Genomic DNA, 18,669 nt, shown 5'->3' with positions numbered 1-18,669 from the left:
ATATGCTACCGATGCGTCGTCGCGCGCGTCGGCGGGTCCGTTCGCTCAGTCGCTGCAACACGTGTGTCTTCATCATACATGTATATTATCGTGCTGGTTCCATCCACACGTCGGTCGCGCAGCACGCAAACATAGGACGCCTAGTGGTGGTGGTCCTGGGTCCACTGGATCGTGCTCGGATCAATGCCTTCCTGGACCATCTCCCAGAGCGGGCTCATTTCACGCAGGCGGCCAACGTGCTTGACGCAGAGGTCGATGGCAAAGTCGACTTCGGCCTCGGTCGTGAAGCGGCCAATGCCAAACCGAATCGACGTGTGCGCGAGGTCCTCGCCGACGCCGATCGCGCGGAGGACGTACGACGGCTCCAGCGACGCACTCGTGCACGCCGAGCCACTCGAGACCGCAATGTCCTTGAGCGCCATGAGGAGACTCTCGCCTTCGACGTACGCAAAGCTCAGGTTGACGTTGCCCCAGTAACGCTGCTTGTCGTCGCCGTTGAGGATCACGTGCGGGATCTTCTCGTTGATGCCGTTCACAAGCTTCTGCGATAGGTACTGGACCCAGTCGTGGTCGGCTTGCATCTCGCGCTCCGCGACTTCGCAGGCCTCGCCCATGCCGACGCAGAGCGGGTGCGGGAGCGTGCCGCTGCGCAGACCGCGCTCTTGGCCACCACCCGACAAGATGGGCTCGAGGCGCACGCGCGGGCGGCGCCGGATGTACATGGCGCCGACGCCCTTCGGGCCATAGACCTTGTGGCCCGAGAGCGACATCGCGTCAATGTGCATCGCGTCCACATCGATCGGGAGCTTCCCGAGCATCTGCGCCGCGTCCGTGTGGAAGAAGACCTTGTTGGCGCGGCAGATCTTGCCGAGCTCTTCGAGCGGCTGGACGACGCCAATCTCGTTGTTGACGGCAATCACCGACGCCAAGACCGTGTCAGGGCGGATCGCGGCCTTGAAGGCCTCGACGTCGACGAGACCGTTCGTGCCCACGGGGAGGTACGTGACTTCGTAGCCCTCGCTCTCCATGGCCCGGCACGAGTCGAGCACGCACTTGTGCTCAATCTGCGTCGTGATGATGTGCTTCTTCTTGGCGCCGTAAAAGCGCGCAATGCCCTTGATGATCGTGTTGTTGGACTCGGTCGCGCCCGACGTAAACATGACCTCCTTGGCGTTGGCGGCAATGAGCGATGCGACCTGCTCGCGCGCGTGCTCGACGGCCTTGTCCGCGTCCCAGCCAAACGCGTGCGTGCGCGAGTGCGGGTTGCCATAGTTGTGCGTCATGTATGGCATCATCTTGTCGAGAACGCGCGGGTCGAGCGGCGACGTGGCTTGCACGTCGAGGTACGCGGCGCGGCCCGACGAGCTCTGGCCCTTGATCGAGAAGCCGGGCGAGAAGACTTGGTCCGAGTGGGCGTTCGCAATGACGGCCTCGGGCACCTCGTTCACGGGCTTGTAGCGCTTGTCGTCCGGGGCGGAGGCGAAGGTGCGGCCGAGGCGGCTAATGCGGCGGCCTCCGACGCGGAGCGAGGTGAGCATGGCGAAGCGAGATGAGGGGTGGGAAGCTTCGGGAATTCCCAACGGGCCTGCAATTTCCACCAATTGCCACAAAGCGTGGCCTCAGCCAATCGCAGCCGCGGGCCGATCCCATTGCTTGGTATTCGCTTAGATGAGTATATGGGCCCCGGCCAATCCACGTTTATACTACCAAAGAAATGGGATACGTACTTTGTGGGCGAATTCGCGTGGCAGCACGCCATCCCAGGTCGCCATGCAGTAGGGACACGCCAAAGGCGCACGGTGAGCTCATGTACAGGCTGATGCGACGTTGCCGGCAACGGCGTCGCCGGACTACATTGCTACACAAGCGAATCGATTGGCCCTGCTGTACGCTCGCCATCGATCATTGGGCAAGAGAACAAGATGGCCGATGCGAGATGAACTCGAGCAAGCACGACGGTTCGACTTGGATGCGTGGTCGCGTCAAAGGCAGGCGGCATTGCATGTAGGTAGGTAGGTCAAGGCCTTCCTTTGTGGTCCAGGAAAGCTCTAAACACTCGGCAACCAGACGCCTAGGACGCGCACCACCGCTACAGGTTGCGTGCAACTACTGAAAGCTCGCGGAAGAACGAAAGCACCACTGCGTCTTTTGTGGCCTCCGCCGCACTACAGCCTCGATGCAACGTGCCTTTGCTTTCACTATCGATGGCCCGTCAAAGGACGGCAATGTAGCCTTGATCCGCTGCGAGCCATGCTCGCGCCGCAAGCCGACGTCCACAGCGGATTTCTGGGTCCTGGATCGCGCTGGATTCAAGGCGAATGCCGTAGCAGCAAGAGCATGCAGTGTCAATCAAACATATATGTAAAGGGCAATCAGTACTGATCCTGCGCCGAGTTCTTGATGGTCCGTGTACCGGTGTATGTTGCGGGGCACTACCTACGTCGTCGCAGCGCTTGTCGTTTGGCCGCGATCAACAAGAGGTGGTACATCTCTAATAACCAATCGAAAGCAGCTATTCACAAAGCACGCTTGCAGTTATCCAAAGGAAGGCTCAAAAATAGACTGCACGGATGGTGAGCAGCGAAAAGTTGGCCGCCGTGCGTGCGCCGGCGCCGATCCAGCTACCCCACGCACAGCGGTCGTCGTCTGAAAAGTGGAGTTCCAACCAGCAGCTCACGCTCGAATACGCCAAGCGCCAAAAGGTACATCCATATCCTTCCTGTTAATAATTTGGTTAAGATGACAACGCGGTAAAGATGTCGATCGCATGGATCGAGCGCAAGCTCGGACGCGACCTCTTTGCCAGCGACGAGGTCCAGCGCGACGACGAGAACGCGCTCTTTGTGCAATTGCGCTCGGGTGTCGTTCTGCGGGAGCTAGTGCGTCGTTGGACCACACTATCGTTTGTTTGATGGACATTATTGTCCTAGATGGAGGTCTTGGCACCGGCGCACGCCAACAAGATGCCGATTGCACGGACGTACTCCAAGCTCCTCGCGCCGTGGAAGGAGCGCGAGAACATTTCGATCTTCCTGCACGACTGCCGCATGTAAATCGTTTGGACTTGTTAAAGTACGAGGGATGTACCCTGTGTACTAGGCTCGGTATGGCGGAAAGCTCCATGTTTTGCACCGACGACTTGTACGAAGGCACCAACATGGTCCAGGTGCGTCCATATCTTGACAACAATATTTGACATCAAGGATTATAGGTCTTGTTTAGCCTCCAATACATACAATGCTGGTTCCACCCACAGTCGGGCCTCTCGCCTCGGTCGGCGGTCTCGTCACCGCGCTGCATGAAGCCCGGGGAGGCACTCCAAGATGAGGTCCACGACATGTTTGAGCTCTTACCACTCGACGACACCCTGACGGACGAAGCATACGACCACGATCAGGTACATTGTTGTATTTGCAGCCAACTACGTCTTTACAAAGTGAGAAATCGCAGGAGAATGAGATTGCGTCGGTCGAGGTCGTTGCCAGTGTCTTGCCCTGCCTCGTGAATGGCTCGATCGTCGATACTGTGGCAATGACAGAAGACGAGCCCGTTGTCTTTACGGGCAATGATAACGACGACGACGACGCTCTGGAACCTCTTGACGACGAGTCGAGTCTGTTCCCATTTTCGGAGATCAAGAGCATCGAAGACAGCTGCGACGAGAGCTCGAGGGTGACAGACGACGTCGACACACCGCCCGTGATCTACGCGGATGCGGTGCGGCTACAGCCACTCGGCCAAACAAGATGCTCGACTACCGCCCAGTACGCGTTGCAGGTGTGAGAGTATCTCTCTTGTCCTCGTTCGTCATTGGTCAACTAGCCACGCATGGTCTCCACGACGTGCAACGTCACGTGCTGCCACGTCATGTAAAAAACGCGAGGTGTATCTTTGTTTAAAACAAACCCGTTGACAATGAATATTTTGGCCGCACGTTCAAGAAAACCTGTCGCATTCGATTTTTGCCAATGAGAACCCTGGCGATGACGCTGGCCGCGGTGGTGGCTTCGACGGTAGCGCTTGCTGTCGCCGCGCCGAGCTCATGGCAATGCGGTAGGCTGCTGTGACGAGTCCGCCTCTTGTCCAATGGTTTGCGCCCTTTATGAGCGGCGGCGGCTACTGCAGCGAAGCCATCTCGTTCGTCGAAGCGCTCGCCGCCTTGGCGTCGCCGGCGTATACGCTGCAGATCACGCAGCACGGCGACTCGTTCAACAATGACTTTGCCGCGCACCTACCGGTCGCCACACGAGATACGCTCGAGGCGCACTGGTTCAACCCGTACTGGTCGCCGGCACCGCCGCGGATCGCTGTGTGCCACTCGGAGCCTGGCGCGTGGCATCCTGCTCGGTACCACACGAGCACGTGTCCGCCCATTGGTACTTTCTACTAGTATCGTCATCAACAAGGATGCGACGTGAGGTAGGCTCGGCTTACGCAATCGGTCGCACCATGTTTGAGACCGACCGGATTCCGTCGGGCTGGGCTGACCGCATGGCGGCCATGGACGAAATCTGGGTCCCCACACAGTACACTACGCCACTCATGTACGCGTATGTATAAGCCTTTGCCTGTAGGTTCCAGAAGCAGGTGTTTCAGGACGGCGGCGTCCCCGAAGCCAAGCTCGTGGTTGTGCCTGAAGCCGTCGACGTGACGTATTTTGATCCTGAGAAAGCGACACCATTGGCGCTGCCCGGCGTCGATGCGTCCACGATCGTCTTCCTCTCCATCTTCAAGTACGCAACATGTACGCTTTGCTGTCGCTATATCCGAAGGATGAATCAGGTGGGAGGAGCGCAAGGGCTGGAAGATCCTGCTGCGGTCCTACTTGCGCGCATTCCCACGTGACGCCAACGTGCTCCTCGTACTCTTGACCAACGCGTATCACAGCTCGAGCGATTTTGAGGTGCGCTGTCTCTTCTTCGCTTCTTCTATGGCAATGTGGTCAGGCGATGATCACGGAGTTTGCACTGGACGACCTGCAGCGCGACCTCGACGACTTGCCGCGCGTGCACGTCCTTCCACCGCACTTGCCCCAGGTGACTGCGACCGATGCGTTGATATAGGCGTCGGCTTATCCAACGGACGCAGGACGAGCTCCCATCTTTGTACAAGGCCGCGACGGCGTTCGTGCTGCCGTCGCGCGGCGAAGGCTGGGGCCGCCCGCATGTCGAGGCCATGGCCATGGGCCTGCCGGTGATTGCGACCTTTTGGAGCGGACCGACCGAGTTTATGACGCAAGACAACTCATTTCCGCTGCAAATTGACGGACTCGTACCGGTGAGGCTCCGTGATTTCCATTCCAAAACTGCGATGAACGGCCGTGTGTGTCGTAGATTCTGGACGGTGCGTTCAAGGGGCATTTGTGGGCCAATCCGTCCGAGACGCATCTCATCGAGCTCTTGCAGTACGTGGCGACGCACCCCGAGGTACGTGTTCTTGTTGGAATGAGCCGATTCTCGATATGACATGTGCGCGCAGGATGCCAAGGCCAAGGGACAGCGCGCCCGCGCCGACATGGTCGACAAGTACGCGCCGTCGATCGTCGCAGAGATCGTGGACGCCCACTGGCAGCGCATCTTGGCCAGTTTGCCGATCGACGAGCCGCACGAAGAGTTGTAATCCAGCAGTCCATCAATGTGTGCACCTTCTTCGTTTTGCGCGGGCCGCTACCTTGCCACTGTACTGTGACAAGACCCCATATGTTGGAAAAAGCACTGCAGACGTCCAGCCAGTCCTTCAAAATTATTGCAGTCGCACCCTATTTTCACCCAGTGCTTGCCATTCAAGTGCTCGAGTACATGAAGCCACATCGCAAGCATCTGCAATGGAGACTGTGTCCGGTACCGCGCGCCGTCCTCGTTGCTACACTGCACAATGAGCCTCGCATGCGTCTGCGGCAACTCGACGCGCATGTTGGCCTCTCGCGGAACCGTCTCGTGCCGCTCGCGCTGCCACGTCATGAAACGGATGGGCTGCGGGCTGCTTTGTCACCATGCTAGAGTGTTGGTTTGTATGATCATCACTCTGCGGTGCATCGGCCAGCGCCTGTCTGCGCACATCTCAACGACTCCAACTCATGGCAAGCGTCCTCGCCTCGGACGCCTACAACAAGGTCGCGCGCCTCGCGAACGGGCGGCAAGTGAGCTACGCCGACGTCGGCGACGGTTTTCCGGTCGTCTGCCTCGTGGGCATGCATGGCCACCGGCACTACGCCTACCTCTTCCACGCGCTCGCTGCCAAGCACGGAGTGCGCTTCCTCTGCATCGACCGCCCAGGGTATGGCCTCTCGGACCCTTCCGACGACGCAACGCCCGTCCCCATCGCGTTTGCTCACATCCTCCACGAGCTCTTGGACATGCTCCGTATCCCGACGTTTGGCCTCATGGGGCAGTCGGCGGGGGCCCTCTTCGCGCTTGGTATCGCGGCGAACGATGCGCTGAAGGACCGCATTGCCGGCGCCGTCGTCCTTCTCGCGCCGTGGGTCGGCGTCGAGAAGAGCCCGTTCCTGCTCAAGCTCGCGTCGTGCTGTCCCAACGCTCTGCTGTCCGCGGGCGTCGGCTGCTTGAGTGCGTCCATGGACGTAAGCATGTCGTACCTTGGGGCCAACACGTCTGTGCCCGTGCTGTGTGCCCACGAGACTGATGATATTGACGAGAGTGACGAAACGTCGCCCGTGATGCCACGTCACGTGTGCCTCGGCGATCTCCGCGCGACGATTTCAACAGAGCCCCAGAACGCGATTGGCGATGTGCTCCTGTGCCTCGGACGAGACCCGCGGGGCGTCGGCTACGACGCTACGACGATCACAGCCCATGTACATGTTGTCCATGGCGAGAAGGACGCTATGGTGCCGGTCGCAGCGGTGCTGGACTTTGTAGCGGCGATGGCCAACGCGACGCTCGAGCTCGTGCCAGACGCTACGCACTCGAACCTTGGCTTGAACGAACCGGCGATGGATAGAGTCTTTGCCCAGTATTCTCGGGCCCCGTAACTCTGATAACCATGCAGCTCTTTTATCTTTTTTGTCAAGTGACGCGCAGCGGTCGACGTCGCCGCTTCGAGCCCATCTACGTAGCCCACCTCTCACGGTAGCACACGTGTGCCGAGTTAATCGAACGCCGTGTTGTTCTAGAGCACATGGTAATACAAAAACACGACTCCCTCAAACTTTCTCATAGACTGCGTTTTGGCGATTGAATGTCCAATCTCAATCTAAAAAAGTCCGTTTCCGACATGCAACACAACTATACCCAACCAACAACGGAATGTGTACGTCTGTCTGACCATGCCCCAGTGCGCCCTAGCCTGCATGGCAGCAACTCGAGTTACGAATGATTGCCCCATCTCCATTTCAACAGCCAATCAAACGCCATGAAGAACGTCGGACCAGACGGACGTCAAGGGTTGTATTGACCCTGGACGGGCGACATGACGACGAACTGCTTGGCCGACAACGCCTTCAACCGCACGCTGCGCCTTGCGGATGGGCGCATTGTGAGCTACGCCGACGTCGGCGCGCAAGACGGTCTGCCTGTGCTGCTCTTCCTGGGCATGCACGGCCATCGCCACGCGACCGTGCTCGTCGAGGCCGTCGCCCGCCAGCGCGGCCTTCGCCTTTGTGCATCGACCGCCCGGGCTACGGTCTCTCGAGCCCGCTGCCGTACGACGCAGCGACGCCCGAGCCGATCGCCTTCACGCGCATTGTCCAAGCACTTGTGGACGAGCTGCAAATCGGTCGCTTTGGCGTCATGGGGCAGTCGGCGGGTGCACTCTATGCGATGGCAGTGGCATCGCAGAGCCATTTGGCACCGCGCCTCGTGGCACCACTTGTCCTCCTTTCGCCGTGGGTCAGCCTTCGGAACTCGAGGACGTCCCGCGCTCTGCACGCAGCATCCTACGCGCCTCGGCCTGTGCTCGCGGCCGCCGTCAAAATCATGGACGTCTCCATGCAATGGAGCGCTGCGTCGAGCGCGCGAGATGAGATGGCCCTTCTCGGCACGGGCGCGTTCATGCCATTTGGCGAGCTCCGGGCGCGCGCCGCCACCGAAGCGCACAACGCATACGGCGACATACTCTTGTGCCTCGAGAAGGACCCGCGCGGCGTCGGCTACGATGTCCTCACGGACCTGCGCGTCCCGCTCCACGTTGTCCACGGCGCCGCGGACGGCATGGTGCCCATTGACGCCGCCGTCAGCTTTGTCGCGAGCGTCCAGGGCGCCACAATCACGATTGTGCCCGAGACGTCGCACGGCTTTACCGACTTTTACAAGACGGGCATCGAGCCCGCGTTTGATGCCTTTGCGCCATCGACAAGCTGCAGTTAGATAAGAATTGTATCCGTCGACCTGAAAACGTGGCGATTTTCTGTCCGATTCGAAAGCATTTGCGAGGTGCGAGCTGATGGCCCCTAGTACACTCTGGTGTGGTTGCTACAAAGACGTCTGAGATTGTTCTCTCGAGTATCTATGCAGACGGTCAAGTAAACAAGATTCGCGCCATCTCTCATCCTTCCAAGCTATCAGCGTAGGAGCGGCCCTTCCCGCCGAAGTTTGAGAGGCTCGTTCGGGCGTGTGTCGACGCGTCGGTGTGGTGCGCCCCTTTGGCGCTAATATGCACCGACCAGGCCTCCTTTGTTGACGTGACAAGCTTCCCTTCTCGGTGACGCACCTCGGGTGACGTCAGGCACTCACAGACGCAATCACAGACCCATTGCTTGACTGTGAATATGACGTGTGCTCTGGACGCGCCAAACTACAACTGCGTGGTGACCGTTCCCAGTGGCCACCGCGTGAGCTACGCGGTCGTTGGCGACCCCAGCGGGCGTCCCGTGCTATGCTTTCTCGGCATACGCGGCCATCGGTATTTTACGTACCTCTACAAAGCCCTGGCGTGCAAGCACAAGATTCGGCTCTTTGGGATCGACCGACCCGGGTACGGTCTCTCGGACCCGCTGGCCGCTGGCAACTCGACGCCTGCACCCATTGCGTTTGCCCGTCTTGTCGGGGCGCTCCTCGACGTCCTCGGAATTGACGAGTTTGGTCTCGTCGGTGGCTCGGCCGGTGCCATGTATGCGGTCGCAATCGCTGCCGACACCCGCCTCGCGACGCGCATCCTATCGCCCGTCGTCCTCATCGCGCCGTGGTTGGGCGCCCACGCAGCCCGGTTCCTTGGCTACTGAAAGCTGCGTCGTGGTTGCCACCGCCTACCATTTCGAGATGCGTACAGCTCATTCTTGGCTCGATGAACGTGAGCATGACGCACCTCAATGGTAGCCATACCGTGCGCATCCTCCGCAACGTCGAGGCGAGTGCCGACCCGCTCTTGATGGAAGAGCTCTGCGCGCGCATCAACGCAGAGCCCAACAACTTCGACCACGACGTGCAGCTCGGCCTTGGCAAGGACCCGCGCGGGTACGGCGTGCTTCTCGCCGACGTCCGCGTGCCGATCTATGTGGTCCACGCTGCGCTGGACACGCTCGTACCTCTCCAAGCTGCGCAGGAGCTTGTCGCGAGCGTTCCAATCGGCATGCTCAAGGTCGTCCCCGGCGCGACCCACTCGTTGCTTCCGTTTGACGACGACACAATGGACCATGTCTTCGGCCGCGTGGGCGCCAAGACGACCTTTAGCTCTTTGTAACCGAGCGTTTCTGTCGATAGACGTGTCGCGACTAAGCTTACTTACTAGTGTCTTATTGAGTTTTATCGACGTGTCGTGTGTGTGTTTCTTTGTGCCTGGCCATCTTGATTTGATTGGCATCTCGAGTCAGTCGAAGATCGCAGCATTGCATCCGGCTGGCATGGCCAATCATATCCCAGAGAAAGCAGTAATTATGACCAATCCCTATCGAGATGACGTGTCCCAACATCCGAAAAGACTGAGATGAGTGGCGGCGTCCTTGACGGGCCCGACTACAATGGCCTCATCACGCTGCAGGACGGGCGCCATGTGAGCTACGCCCAGGTCGGCGACGCCAAAGGTGTTCCCGTCGTCTGCCTCTTGGGCATGCGCGGCCATCGGCACTTCATCTACCTCTTTAAGGAGCTCGCGCTCCTCTATGGCATCCGCCTCCTCTGCATCGACCGGCCGGGCTACGGCCTCTCGGACCCGATCGCGGATTCGAGCTTGCCAGCGCCCATTGCCTTTGTCGACATCCTCGACCAAGTGCTCGCGCAGCTGCAGATCGACCAGTTCGGACTCATGGCGCAGTCGGCCGGCGCCATTTACGCGTTGGCGATCGCGAGCCAAAAGGCACTCGCATCACGCCTCATCGAGCCGCTCACACTGCTTTCGCCGTGGGTCGGTATCTCGAACCGGTCGTGTCCGCGACTACTCAAGATGGCGTCGTACTGCCCGACGCGGCTCATTGCCGCTGGCATGAAGCTTGTGAACGCGTCGGTCGACCTGAGCATGGCTTATGTCGACCCCAACCAGTCGGTCCGCACGCTAGGCCATGGCCTTTTGCTCGCCGACGACAGCGGCCACGAGACCACCGAGGCGGTGCCGCTGAGCAGCTCGCCGCGGCTCCGGTTTGGCGACTTTCGCGCGCGCATGGACGCCGAGCCCCATAATGCGTACCACGACGCGCTGCTCTGTCTCGGGAAGGACCGGAATGGCTGTGGTTTTGAGCTCACGGATGTGACCGTTCGCGTCCACGTGGTCCACGGCGAGAAGGACACGCTCGTCCCGAGGAAAGCCGCGATCGAATTTGTCGCTGCAGTTCCGAATGCCACGCTCGACTTGGTGCCACACGCGACGCATGCGCTTTTGATCTTTCAAGAAGAAGTCATCGCCGATATTTTTGCCTCGTTTGCTACCTCGTCGTCGGTGCGGTCTAATTAATCTCTTGGAATGACTCGCCTCGTATGTGCTTCTTGCAGGATTGTGGCACGCCCAAAGACAGGTCTTTTGCGTTGACGTCACATTAGTGCAATCCGGAGACCGACGAAGCACACAGAGCCGACGCCGCGGGCCGAAAGCACGGTAGGAACAGCGACGTCTCATCTCCTTGACGGCTGCCGAGAAACTCGACGGGCCTTGAATCGTCGAGGGGCATGGGTGCCGAGCGCGCGAAGAGCGGCGCCATCGGCGCGACCACAGACCGCTGCCAGCGACTGGCACTTCCACAACAATGGACGTAAGACACAGAGCACAGAGCACGCCGGAGCGCGCCATGGCCTTGCGGGCACCTCGGTAGGCCGCTCCGCTACGGCACCAGGTTGTCTTTGGAATGGCGTCACCCCAATCCAGCCAAAAAGTAAAATAGGAACGAAGAGACGACTCACTTGAAAGGAATCGGTTCTCACTCTGGCTCATGATTGAAGGAGTCGATGAGAGTTGATATGCGCAACGAAGGAATTCCCGAGACACAGGACTCTGCAGCACTGCAGACCGAGTCGCAAGCGTGACGCCTGTCATGGTTTGATTGACTAAATTGGAATTGGGATCGAAGAGGGCGTTTCGAGGGTTGGGTCGAAACGCACGCGCCGCAGTCGTTTTCTGTTGCCGCAGTCGTCCTACCGGTACCATGCAGCGCCATGACTCCAAGACAATGCTCAAAAAGATGGAACTCGACTACGACAGTCGCATGGAGGAGCAAGTGGACGACCTCCGCGAGAAGATGCGCCTCTTGCGTACGATGCGTGAGCTGCACCGATCCACTCACCGCGTGTAGAGGTCGACCGCAAGAACAACGTCGAGGCGCTCGAAGCCAACAAGAGCTCCAACAAAGATCTTATCCGGCAGCTCAAGCAAGAAAACAAGGAGCTCCGCAAGCAGATTGCCGACATGAAGCGTGTACGATGCCTCCGGTTTCTTATTGCTTTCTTATTTGGCGCCTAGTCGGAGCACGCCGCCGGCAACGTGATGGGCGGCAACGACCTCGACGACGAGACGGCCCAGATTGCACACCACTTGACCAAGTGCCGCAAGCAGTACGACGACGTGCGGCACAAGGTCGCGGCCCAAGTCGACACCCTCGAGCAGCTCAAGGTACTTGATCTTTACGAGTATGGACAGCTTGTCCACTACTCGTACCTAGGACAATGTCAAGGACCTCGAACTCGAGAGCAAGAAGCCGAGCATGGAAGACACGCCCGAGACACGCAAGATCCGTATGCTCGAGAACCGCCTCGACAAAGCAATGATCAAGTACAACGAAGCGCAGAGCATTCGCAAGACGTACGAGCAGATCGTCAAGCGCCTCAAAGAAGAGCGCATTGGCTTTGACAACCAGCTCGCGGCGATCGAGCGCGCGGCGGCGGCCAAGAACCACGACTACGAAGAGCTGGTCATGCTCTCGAACGATGCGGCGCACGCCAAGGAGCTCACCCTCCTCGAACTCGAGCGCGTTCGGTCCAACTACGAAGAGGAGCGCCGGTTGCGCGAGAAGGAGCTCCGGGAGAAGCAGCAAGTCGTCAAGATGAAGCTCGATATGAACGCCCGCCTCGACAAGCGCGAGAAGCTCAAGACCGACATTGTGTCGGGCGAAGCCGCGCATTTAGACGACGAGGAAGCCGTCGTCATGCGGCAGTCGCTCGCTGTCCACAACATTGCGCACGTCCGCATGAGCGAAGAGAAGAAGGAACATCGCACCAAGATTGACATTTTCGAGACCGCGTTCCGCAAAATCAAGGAAGCCACGGGCGTCACGGACGTGAACGAAGTCATTCAAAAGATCGTGAGCCAGGAAGGCACGACCGAGAACCTCATGATGTTGACAAAAGAAAACCAAGCGCGGCTCGAGGCGCTCCAAGCCGAACACGTCCATCTCAAGACGCACGTCGAGGAGCTCAAGTACAGCGGGAGCGGCGGCGGCCACCGGCGCAAAATGGTCGACGACCACGAAGCCAACCTCAACGTTGCGACCGCCAAGCTCGAGCGCGCACGCCTCAAGTACGAGCGCGTCGCCAAGATCCTCATTAGCGTCAAGGCCGGCGTCGAGCACTTGGTGGACAAGATCGAGTCGGTACGGCGTCATCCTATCAACGGCTGCATCGATCGTCGGATGCATGGTGGTAGGTGCGGGAAGATGGCAAGGCGATCCATGTCGGCGACGACACCATTGTCGAGGCGCTCCACCAGAGCGAAGTGACGCTGACCAACATCTTGACGCTCATGCATGCGGCCGCGGTGCGCGCCCAAAAGCCCGTGAAAAATGAAGTCGACGAGACCGAAGTGCTGGACGCCGCGGACGCCGAGCTCAGCGTTGGCCTCGCACGTCCTTATAACCAACGCATCCCGCTGCCGGGGGATGGGCCCCTCCCGGACGATGGGGACGGCGACGACATGGCGATGGACGAGAACGACGATGCGCTGTCACGCGATCGCGTCAAGAAAGCCTCCAAGCAAGTGCTTCTGGACCAAGACAAGAAGAAGAAGCGGATACAAAAGCGCGCATCGTTCGCCGACCTCGACGACGTCGGCGAGCTGGACACGTCCATGGGGCTCACGGCGTCGAGCGATGGGAAGAAGCCATTGTCGTCCCCAGGGAAAAAGAAGGGCTAGCCATCAACAACAAAACGCAGACCGAACTTTTCTATTCCATCCATCTTTCATTCAGTCCACGAGACAGACAATCAATCAAGCAATCAATCAATCAAGCACATCCATTGTGTCTGCGTTAATATGTAAAATCAACGTGGTAAAACGACGATACGTAGCACGATGCCTGCTTGCGAGTCGGCACTAGCACGTTTTCACCAACAGCGACAGCTCGCGCACACTTGTTAGGGTTTGTACATGGCACTGCCAATGAGACGCCCGTACGCCTCGTCGTACGCTGCCACCGTGTGGGCCCATGTATACCGCGTCTCGACCGTGCGTCGTGCGCCATGGCCGAGCTGGCGTCGCAAAATCGGATCGTCGGCCAAAAGCGCGATCGCCGCGGCGAGTGCTCGCGGAGAAATCTCGTCGACGACCCACGCGTTCTCCTCGTGCCGAACGTACTCGGCGACGCCAGCGACGCCAAAGGTCACGAGCGGCAACCCCACGGCCATGACTTCCAAGTTGGCGATGCAAAATGTCTCTTGGAGGCCTGGCTGCACGGCCACGTCCCACGTCTGGAGCTCGTGGATAAGCGCCGCCTCGTCGTCGATGCTTCCGAGAAACGTGATCGGGTACCGCTTGTAGTATTTGGCATCAGCGCCGTCTCCGACCCAGCGGAAGGTCACGCACGACGAGGTCATGTTCGTCTGCGTAAGGAGCTCGACGGCGCGTGCGAGGAGCCCGAGGGATTTTTCGAGGGTGAGCCGGCCGAGATACCCGACGACGACGCAGCGATTAGTATGGCTGCGGGCGCGAGGGGCAAAGATCGTCGGATCGACGCCGGGTGGAATCACCGATCGCATGTCGGCGCGCATCCCATTTATGACACTGGGGTGCGCGAGGGTGTACTGGGACGGCCCAATGAGCAGATCGACCGTGTGCGGCGTGGGCCTAACACTCGAGAGCTCGAGCACGACGCCGGCAGCGCCGGCAGCGCGACCGAGACCCGCCCAGACGCGATCGTCATGGTTGCGCGAGTTGGGGTAGCTCAGCACTCCTCCTTTGCAGGGTGCAAAGGCAGCAACGAGCGATGCCCAGAGCGAATGAACGTACGATGGAAACGTCGTTCGATCGTCGGCGTCCGCAAAGTCGGCGAGCGCGACCCTCATCTTTTCGTGTGTAATGTCGTACCGGGCAATATCTTCGCGTGAGACCTAGACGCGATAGTGACAACTTGTACATCGACGACTATTACAACAATGGAAATAGACGTAATACCATCATGGGCACGTGCGTCACGTTTAAGCCGTGCGCTGTAAAAACGTCTGTGGGGTGGACTGGCTTGGGCTCGAGCAGAAAGATCTATGAATTCTCATCGAATCGCTGACCCACGGAGGTGACGTACGTGGAACGAGTAGTCGATGGTTGGATGCGCTCGAAGGGACGCAATGAGCCGCAGCCAAAGCCGCTTTTGGCCATCCATTGGCCACGATGTCACGCCAAAACAGAGCGTCCTTGAAGTGGGACGCGTCGCCTTGGCCGACGGCAGCGCCAGCAGCGCCATCTTGGATCGACCTGTGTCTCGGTACAGCTCGGCACGGGATGCAATGCGTTCAATGTAGAGCACGATGGGTGCGCTAATCGGTGTGAAGTTGGCGCTGAGGGCCTCCACCACAATATGATGCGACCCGGGATAGATGTTTGTGAACGTAGTTTTGGGCGTCTGGATGGGAAGCATATCCTGCAGCCCGCATCCTGTCAAGCGAATGTGCCCATCGGTCGTCGGGCCATCGACCGCAATCACGATCGGCACCTCGGGCGTTTCGATCAGGTAGTGCGGCGGTGGCCACAAAACGCGCAGCGACGTGTGAGCCGACGACGTCGTGCGGCCGACGACAAGCAGCATCGCCTACACGCCAGGTTTTTTTCTGCCCCGAGTAGTTTGTTTGGTTACCAAAGAACGACGCACGAGCCTCGCGACGAGACTGCCAGCCATTGGGTTTTGTGTTTGTGGTCCACGACGATCGCAACGACTGGGTCGCGTCGCGCATTCTGAAAACAAGACAAGGAAATGGATATGTCAATTGAATTAATTACCCACCGGTTTCTCATGGCCAATGTATTAATGCAATTGTAGTACTATTAATATTTCTGTGGACTCGAGGCACGTATGGTGCTACAGTGGGTGCGGGTCTTTTTAAGTGCGACAATCGGCGCAGCGCCCTAGTTTTATAGCTTGGTATTTGTATGCGATTAAAACAATACCTGTGTGCGACATAACACTGTTCTCAACGTCGCCGATTTTTCTATCCGGACTCCCCCCCATCCGGACACGAATGTCACTGAAGACGGTCACCATAATAAGGCCACGCTCGGCAAGTGCCACAAGGAACACTCGGAAGAAGCAAGATGAAAACGGCATATGCCGGTAACTCGTGCCTACCGGGTATTAGGTTGGTGGTAGGACGACCCTAGAAATAGGACCCTTAATCCGTAATATAACGAGAGGACTCATTTCATCAACAACAACACTGTTCTCAACGTTGAACGGTAGGGAAAATGACAGAACTGGGTAAAAACTGCGTCGACACATGAATTTGGAGAAAAAATAGCCATTCACTTAAGTTTCCGGCAGGGTATTCGGGTTTTTTGGCAAGGTAGTCGCAGGGAAGGGAAGGTGGGGTGATGTGAGGTATCGAGGAAGGTTAAAGGATTGTTGCACAGGTCTTGTTTGCGGGCAAGGAGGCGTAGGAGGAGAAGGCATGTGAAGACGCCGAGGCTTGCCACCACGTGCCATATTTGTCACTCCATAGTAAAACCAAGTCTATGTATTTTTATGCAATTTACCCAGTTTTGGGTTGATTTGGACCACCGTTCACCCAGTTTTGACATTTTCCATTGTACGGACGGTACTGTACCGGTGCACACCAGAAAAAGCCTACAGTGCCATCCATCGATGGTTCCAAAACCACCATTTCCAGTGTAGATAACGTAATTTCAATGCAAGATGCGCCAAAGCGACTCTTTCCGGTCAAAGACTAAGCCATGGATGCCCACAACCATCCGTTTTCCATCAAACGCGTCTGCGTTGCAATCCAATTGCGTAAACAATCAAGTCCACCACGACGTAGCACGGCGTAGCACGATGTCAGCTTGCGTGAAAACAACAGCGACAGCTCGCGCACACGCGTTAGGGCTTGTAAATGGCATTGCCAATGAGACGCCCGTACGCCTCGTCGTACGCGGCCACCGTGTGGGCCCATGTATACCGCGTCTCGACCGTGCGTCGGGCGCCATCGCCGAGCTGGCGTCGCAAAATCGGATCGTCCGCCAAAAGCGCGATCGCCGCGGCGAGTGCTTGCGGAGAAATCTCGTCGACGACCCACGCGTTCTCCTCGTGCCGAACGTACTCGGCGACGCCAGCGACGCCAAAGGTCACGAGCGGCAACCCCACGGCCATGACTTCCAAGTTGGCGATGCAAAATGTCTCTTGGAGGCCTGGCTGCACGGCCACGTCCCACGACTGGAGCTCGTGGATAAGCGCCGCCTCGTCGTCGATGCTTCCGAGAAACGTGATCGGGTACCGCTTGTAGTATTTGGCATCAGCGCCGTCTCCGACCCAGCGGAAGGTCACGCACGACGAGGTCATGTTCGTCTGCGTAAGGAGCTCGACGGCGCGTGCAAGGAGTCCGAGAGATTTTTCAGCAACAAGGCGACCGAGATACCCGACGACGACGCAGCGATTAGTACTATGGCCGCGGGCGCGGGGGGCAAAGATCGTCGGATCAACGCCGGGCGGAATCACCGTTCGCATGTCGGCGCGCATCGCATTTACGACACTGGGATGTGCGAGGGTGTATTGTGACGGCCCAATGAGCAGATCGACCGTGTGTGACACAGGCAACACGCCCGAGAGCTCGAGAACGACGCCTGCAGCGCCGGCAGCGCGACCGAGACCGGCCCAGACGCGATCGTCATGGCTGCCCGAGTTGGGGTAGCTCAGCACTCCTCCTTTGCACGGCGCAAAGGCAGCAACGAGCGATGCCCAGAGCGAATGAACGTACGATGGAAACGTCGTTCGATTTTCGGCGTCCGCAAAGTCGGCGAGCGCGGCCATAATCTTTTCGTGTGTGATGTCGTACCGGGCAATATCTTCACGGGAGACCTAGACGCGATAGTGACAACTTGTACATCGACGACTATTACAACAATGGAAATAGACGCAATACCATCATGGGCACGTGCGTCACGTTCAAGCCGTGTGCTGTAAAGACGTCTGTGGAATGGACTGGTTTGGGCTCGAGCAGGAAGATCTATGGCCTTCCATCAAATTGCTGACCCACGGAGTTGACGTACGTGGAACGAGTAGTCGACGGTTGGATGCGCTCGAAGGGACGCGATGAGCCGCAGCCAAAGCCGCTTTTGGCCATCCATTGGCGACGACGCCCCTCCGAAACAGAGCGTCCTTGAAGTGGGACGCGTCGCCTTGGCCGACGGCAGCGCCAGCAGCGCCATCTTGGATCGACCTGTGTCTCGGTATAGCTCGGCACGGGACGGGATGCGCTCAATGTAGAGCACGATGGGTGCGCTAATCGGTGTGAAGTTGGCGCTGAGGGCCTCCACCACAACATGATGCGACCCAAGATATATGTTTCCGATGACAGCTCCGGGCGCCTGCATGGCAAATGTAGTCCGCAGCTTGTGTCCTGTCAAGCGAATGTGCCCATCGGTCGTCGGACCATCGACCGCAATCGCGATCGGCACGGTTGGCGTCTCGACGAGGTAGTGCGGCGGTGGCCACAAAACGCGCAGCGACGTGTGACCCGACGACGTCGCGGCCACATAGAAAACTACCTACGCCCCGGACTTCTTTCTGCATGTTTAGATCGTCAATCTACGTACACTCGCGACGAGTCGCATCGCCATGGCGTGTTCTGTGGACTGTAAGATCGCAATCTTAGTCAACTTCAATCGCACTTAAACGGGCTGACGTGACGACCTGGGTAACTGCGCCGGTAGAATATGTATCTGGGGCGTACTTATCATAGCCTCCTTGTGCGGCAGCAGGATTGGTCGAAAGTGCCACTTCAGATAGGTCTTTTCCACCAATAAACTGTCAACAAGCCGAGAACTGCGGTGGCGTCCCTCGAGGCGAGACGAAGCGAGGGCTGCGAACAAGACGCCATC

At 58.5% G+C, this 18,669-nt stretch overlaps 11 protein-coding genes across 11 annotated transcripts; 8 read left to right on the top strand and 3 right to left on the bottom strand.

Moving 5' to 3' along the window:
* Positions 1 to 62: 62 nt before the first annotated feature.
* Positions 63 to 1,590, bottom strand: SPRG_09966 (cysteine desulfurase). Its single transcript, XM_012350720.1, has one exon. It carries the CDS (start codon positions 1,536 to 1,538, stop codon positions 141 to 143), a length of 1,398 nt encoding a protein of 465 aa, XP_012206110.1. The 5' UTR covers positions 1,539 to 1,590; the 3' UTR covers positions 63 to 140.
* Positions 1,591 to 2,570: 980 nt separating this feature from the next.
* Positions 2,571 to 3,053, top strand: SPRG_09965 (hypothetical protein; the record flags this gene model as incomplete). Its single annotated transcript, XM_012350719.1, has 3 exons — positions 2,571 to 2,702; positions 2,757 to 2,879; positions 2,931 to 3,053. 3 exons carry the CDS (start codon positions 2,571 to 2,573, stop codon positions 3,051 to 3,053), a joined length of 378 nt encoding a protein of 125 aa, XP_012206109.1.
* Positions 3,054 to 3,968: 915 nt separating this feature from the next.
* On the top strand, positions 3,969 to 5,630 carry SPRG_09964 (hypothetical protein; the record flags this gene model as incomplete). Its single annotated transcript, XM_012350718.1, has 9 exons — positions 3,969 to 4,013; positions 4,058 to 4,376; positions 4,424 to 4,526; positions 4,575 to 4,733; positions 4,783 to 4,903; positions 4,947 to 5,036; positions 5,089 to 5,277; positions 5,334 to 5,426; positions 5,479 to 5,630. The coding sequence occupies 9 exons, from the start codon at positions 3,969 to 3,971 to the stop codon at positions 5,617 to 5,619; spliced, it is 1,260 nt and encodes a 419-aa protein (XP_012206108.1). The 3' UTR covers positions 5,620 to 5,630.
* Positions 5,631 to 6,067: 437 nt separating this feature from the next.
* SPRG_09963 (hypothetical protein) lies at positions 6,068 to 7,014 on the top strand. Its single transcript, XM_012350717.1, has one exon. It carries the CDS (start codon positions 6,077 to 6,079, stop codon positions 6,989 to 6,991), a length of 915 nt encoding a protein of 304 aa, XP_012206107.1. The 5' UTR covers positions 6,068 to 6,076; the 3' UTR covers positions 6,992 to 7,014.
* Positions 7,015 to 7,428: 414 nt separating this feature from the next.
* SPRG_09962 (hypothetical protein) lies at positions 7,429 to 8,336 on the top strand (the record flags this gene model as incomplete). The annotated part of the gene is made up of 2 exons (XM_012350716.1): positions 7,429 to 7,618; positions 7,672 to 8,336. 2 exons carry the CDS (start codon positions 7,429 to 7,431, stop codon positions 8,322 to 8,324), a joined length of 843 nt encoding a protein of 280 aa, XP_012206106.1. The 3' UTR covers positions 8,325 to 8,336.
* A 389-nt stretch (positions 8,337 to 8,725) lies between these two features.
* On the top strand, positions 8,726 to 9,178 carry SPRG_09961 (hypothetical protein; the record flags this gene model as incomplete). The annotated part of the gene is made up of 1 exon (XM_012350715.1): positions 8,726 to 9,178. The coding sequence occupies one exon, from the start codon at positions 8,726 to 8,728 to the stop codon at positions 9,176 to 9,178; it is 453 nt and encodes a 150-aa protein (XP_012206105.1).
* Positions 9,179 to 9,240: 62 nt separating this feature from the next.
* Positions 9,241 to 9,636, top strand: SPRG_09960 (hypothetical protein; the record flags this gene model as incomplete). Its single annotated transcript, XM_012350714.1, has 1 exon — positions 9,241 to 9,636. One exon carries the CDS (start codon positions 9,241 to 9,243, stop codon positions 9,634 to 9,636), a length of 396 nt encoding a protein of 131 aa, XP_012206104.1.
* A 236-nt stretch (positions 9,637 to 9,872) lies between these two features.
* SPRG_09959 (hypothetical protein) lies at positions 9,873 to 10,839 on the top strand (the record flags this gene model as incomplete). Its single annotated transcript, XM_012350713.1, has 1 exon — positions 9,873 to 10,839. The coding sequence occupies exon 1, from the start codon at positions 9,880 to 9,882 to the stop codon at positions 10,837 to 10,839; it is 960 nt and encodes a 319-aa protein (XP_012206103.1). The 5' UTR covers positions 9,873 to 9,879.
* Positions 10,840 to 11,458: 619 nt separating this feature from the next.
* Positions 11,459 to 13,619, top strand: SPRG_09958 (hypothetical protein). The gene is made up of 5 exons (XM_012350712.1): positions 11,459 to 11,630; positions 11,672 to 11,793; positions 11,839 to 11,988; positions 12,038 to 12,964; positions 13,018 to 13,619. The coding sequence occupies exons 1-5, from the start codon at positions 11,525 to 11,527 to the stop codon at positions 13,501 to 13,503; spliced, it is 1,791 nt and encodes a 596-aa protein (XP_012206102.1). The 5' UTR covers positions 11,459 to 11,524; the 3' UTR covers positions 13,504 to 13,619.
* Positions 13,620 to 13,724: 105 nt separating this feature from the next.
* Positions 13,725 to 15,046, bottom strand: SPRG_09957 (hypothetical protein; the record flags this gene model as incomplete). Its single annotated transcript, XM_012350711.1, has 3 exons — positions 13,725 to 14,696; positions 14,761 to 14,844; positions 14,888 to 15,046. 3 exons carry the CDS (start codon positions 15,044 to 15,046, stop codon positions 13,725 to 13,727), a joined length of 1,215 nt encoding a protein of 404 aa, XP_012206101.1.
* Positions 15,047 to 16,672: 1,626 nt separating this feature from the next.
* SPRG_09956 (hypothetical protein) lies at positions 16,673 to 17,997 on the bottom strand (the record flags this gene model as incomplete). Its single annotated transcript, XM_012350710.1, has 3 exons — positions 16,673 to 17,647; positions 17,712 to 17,795; positions 17,839 to 17,997. 3 exons carry the CDS (start codon positions 17,995 to 17,997, stop codon positions 16,673 to 16,675), a joined length of 1,218 nt encoding a protein of 405 aa, XP_012206100.1.
* Positions 17,998 to 18,669: the final 672 nt, after the last annotated feature.

The sequence above is a fragment of the Saprolegnia parasitica genome (genome assembly GCF_000151545.1).
Source record: "Saprolegnia parasitica CBS 223.65 unplaced genomic scaffold supercont2.69, whole genome shotgun sequence".
NCBI lineage: Eukaryota > Oomycota > Saprolegniomycetes > Saprolegniales > Saprolegniaceae > Saprolegnia > Saprolegnia parasitica.
This window is presented reverse-complemented; position numbering and strand designations above follow the sequence as displayed.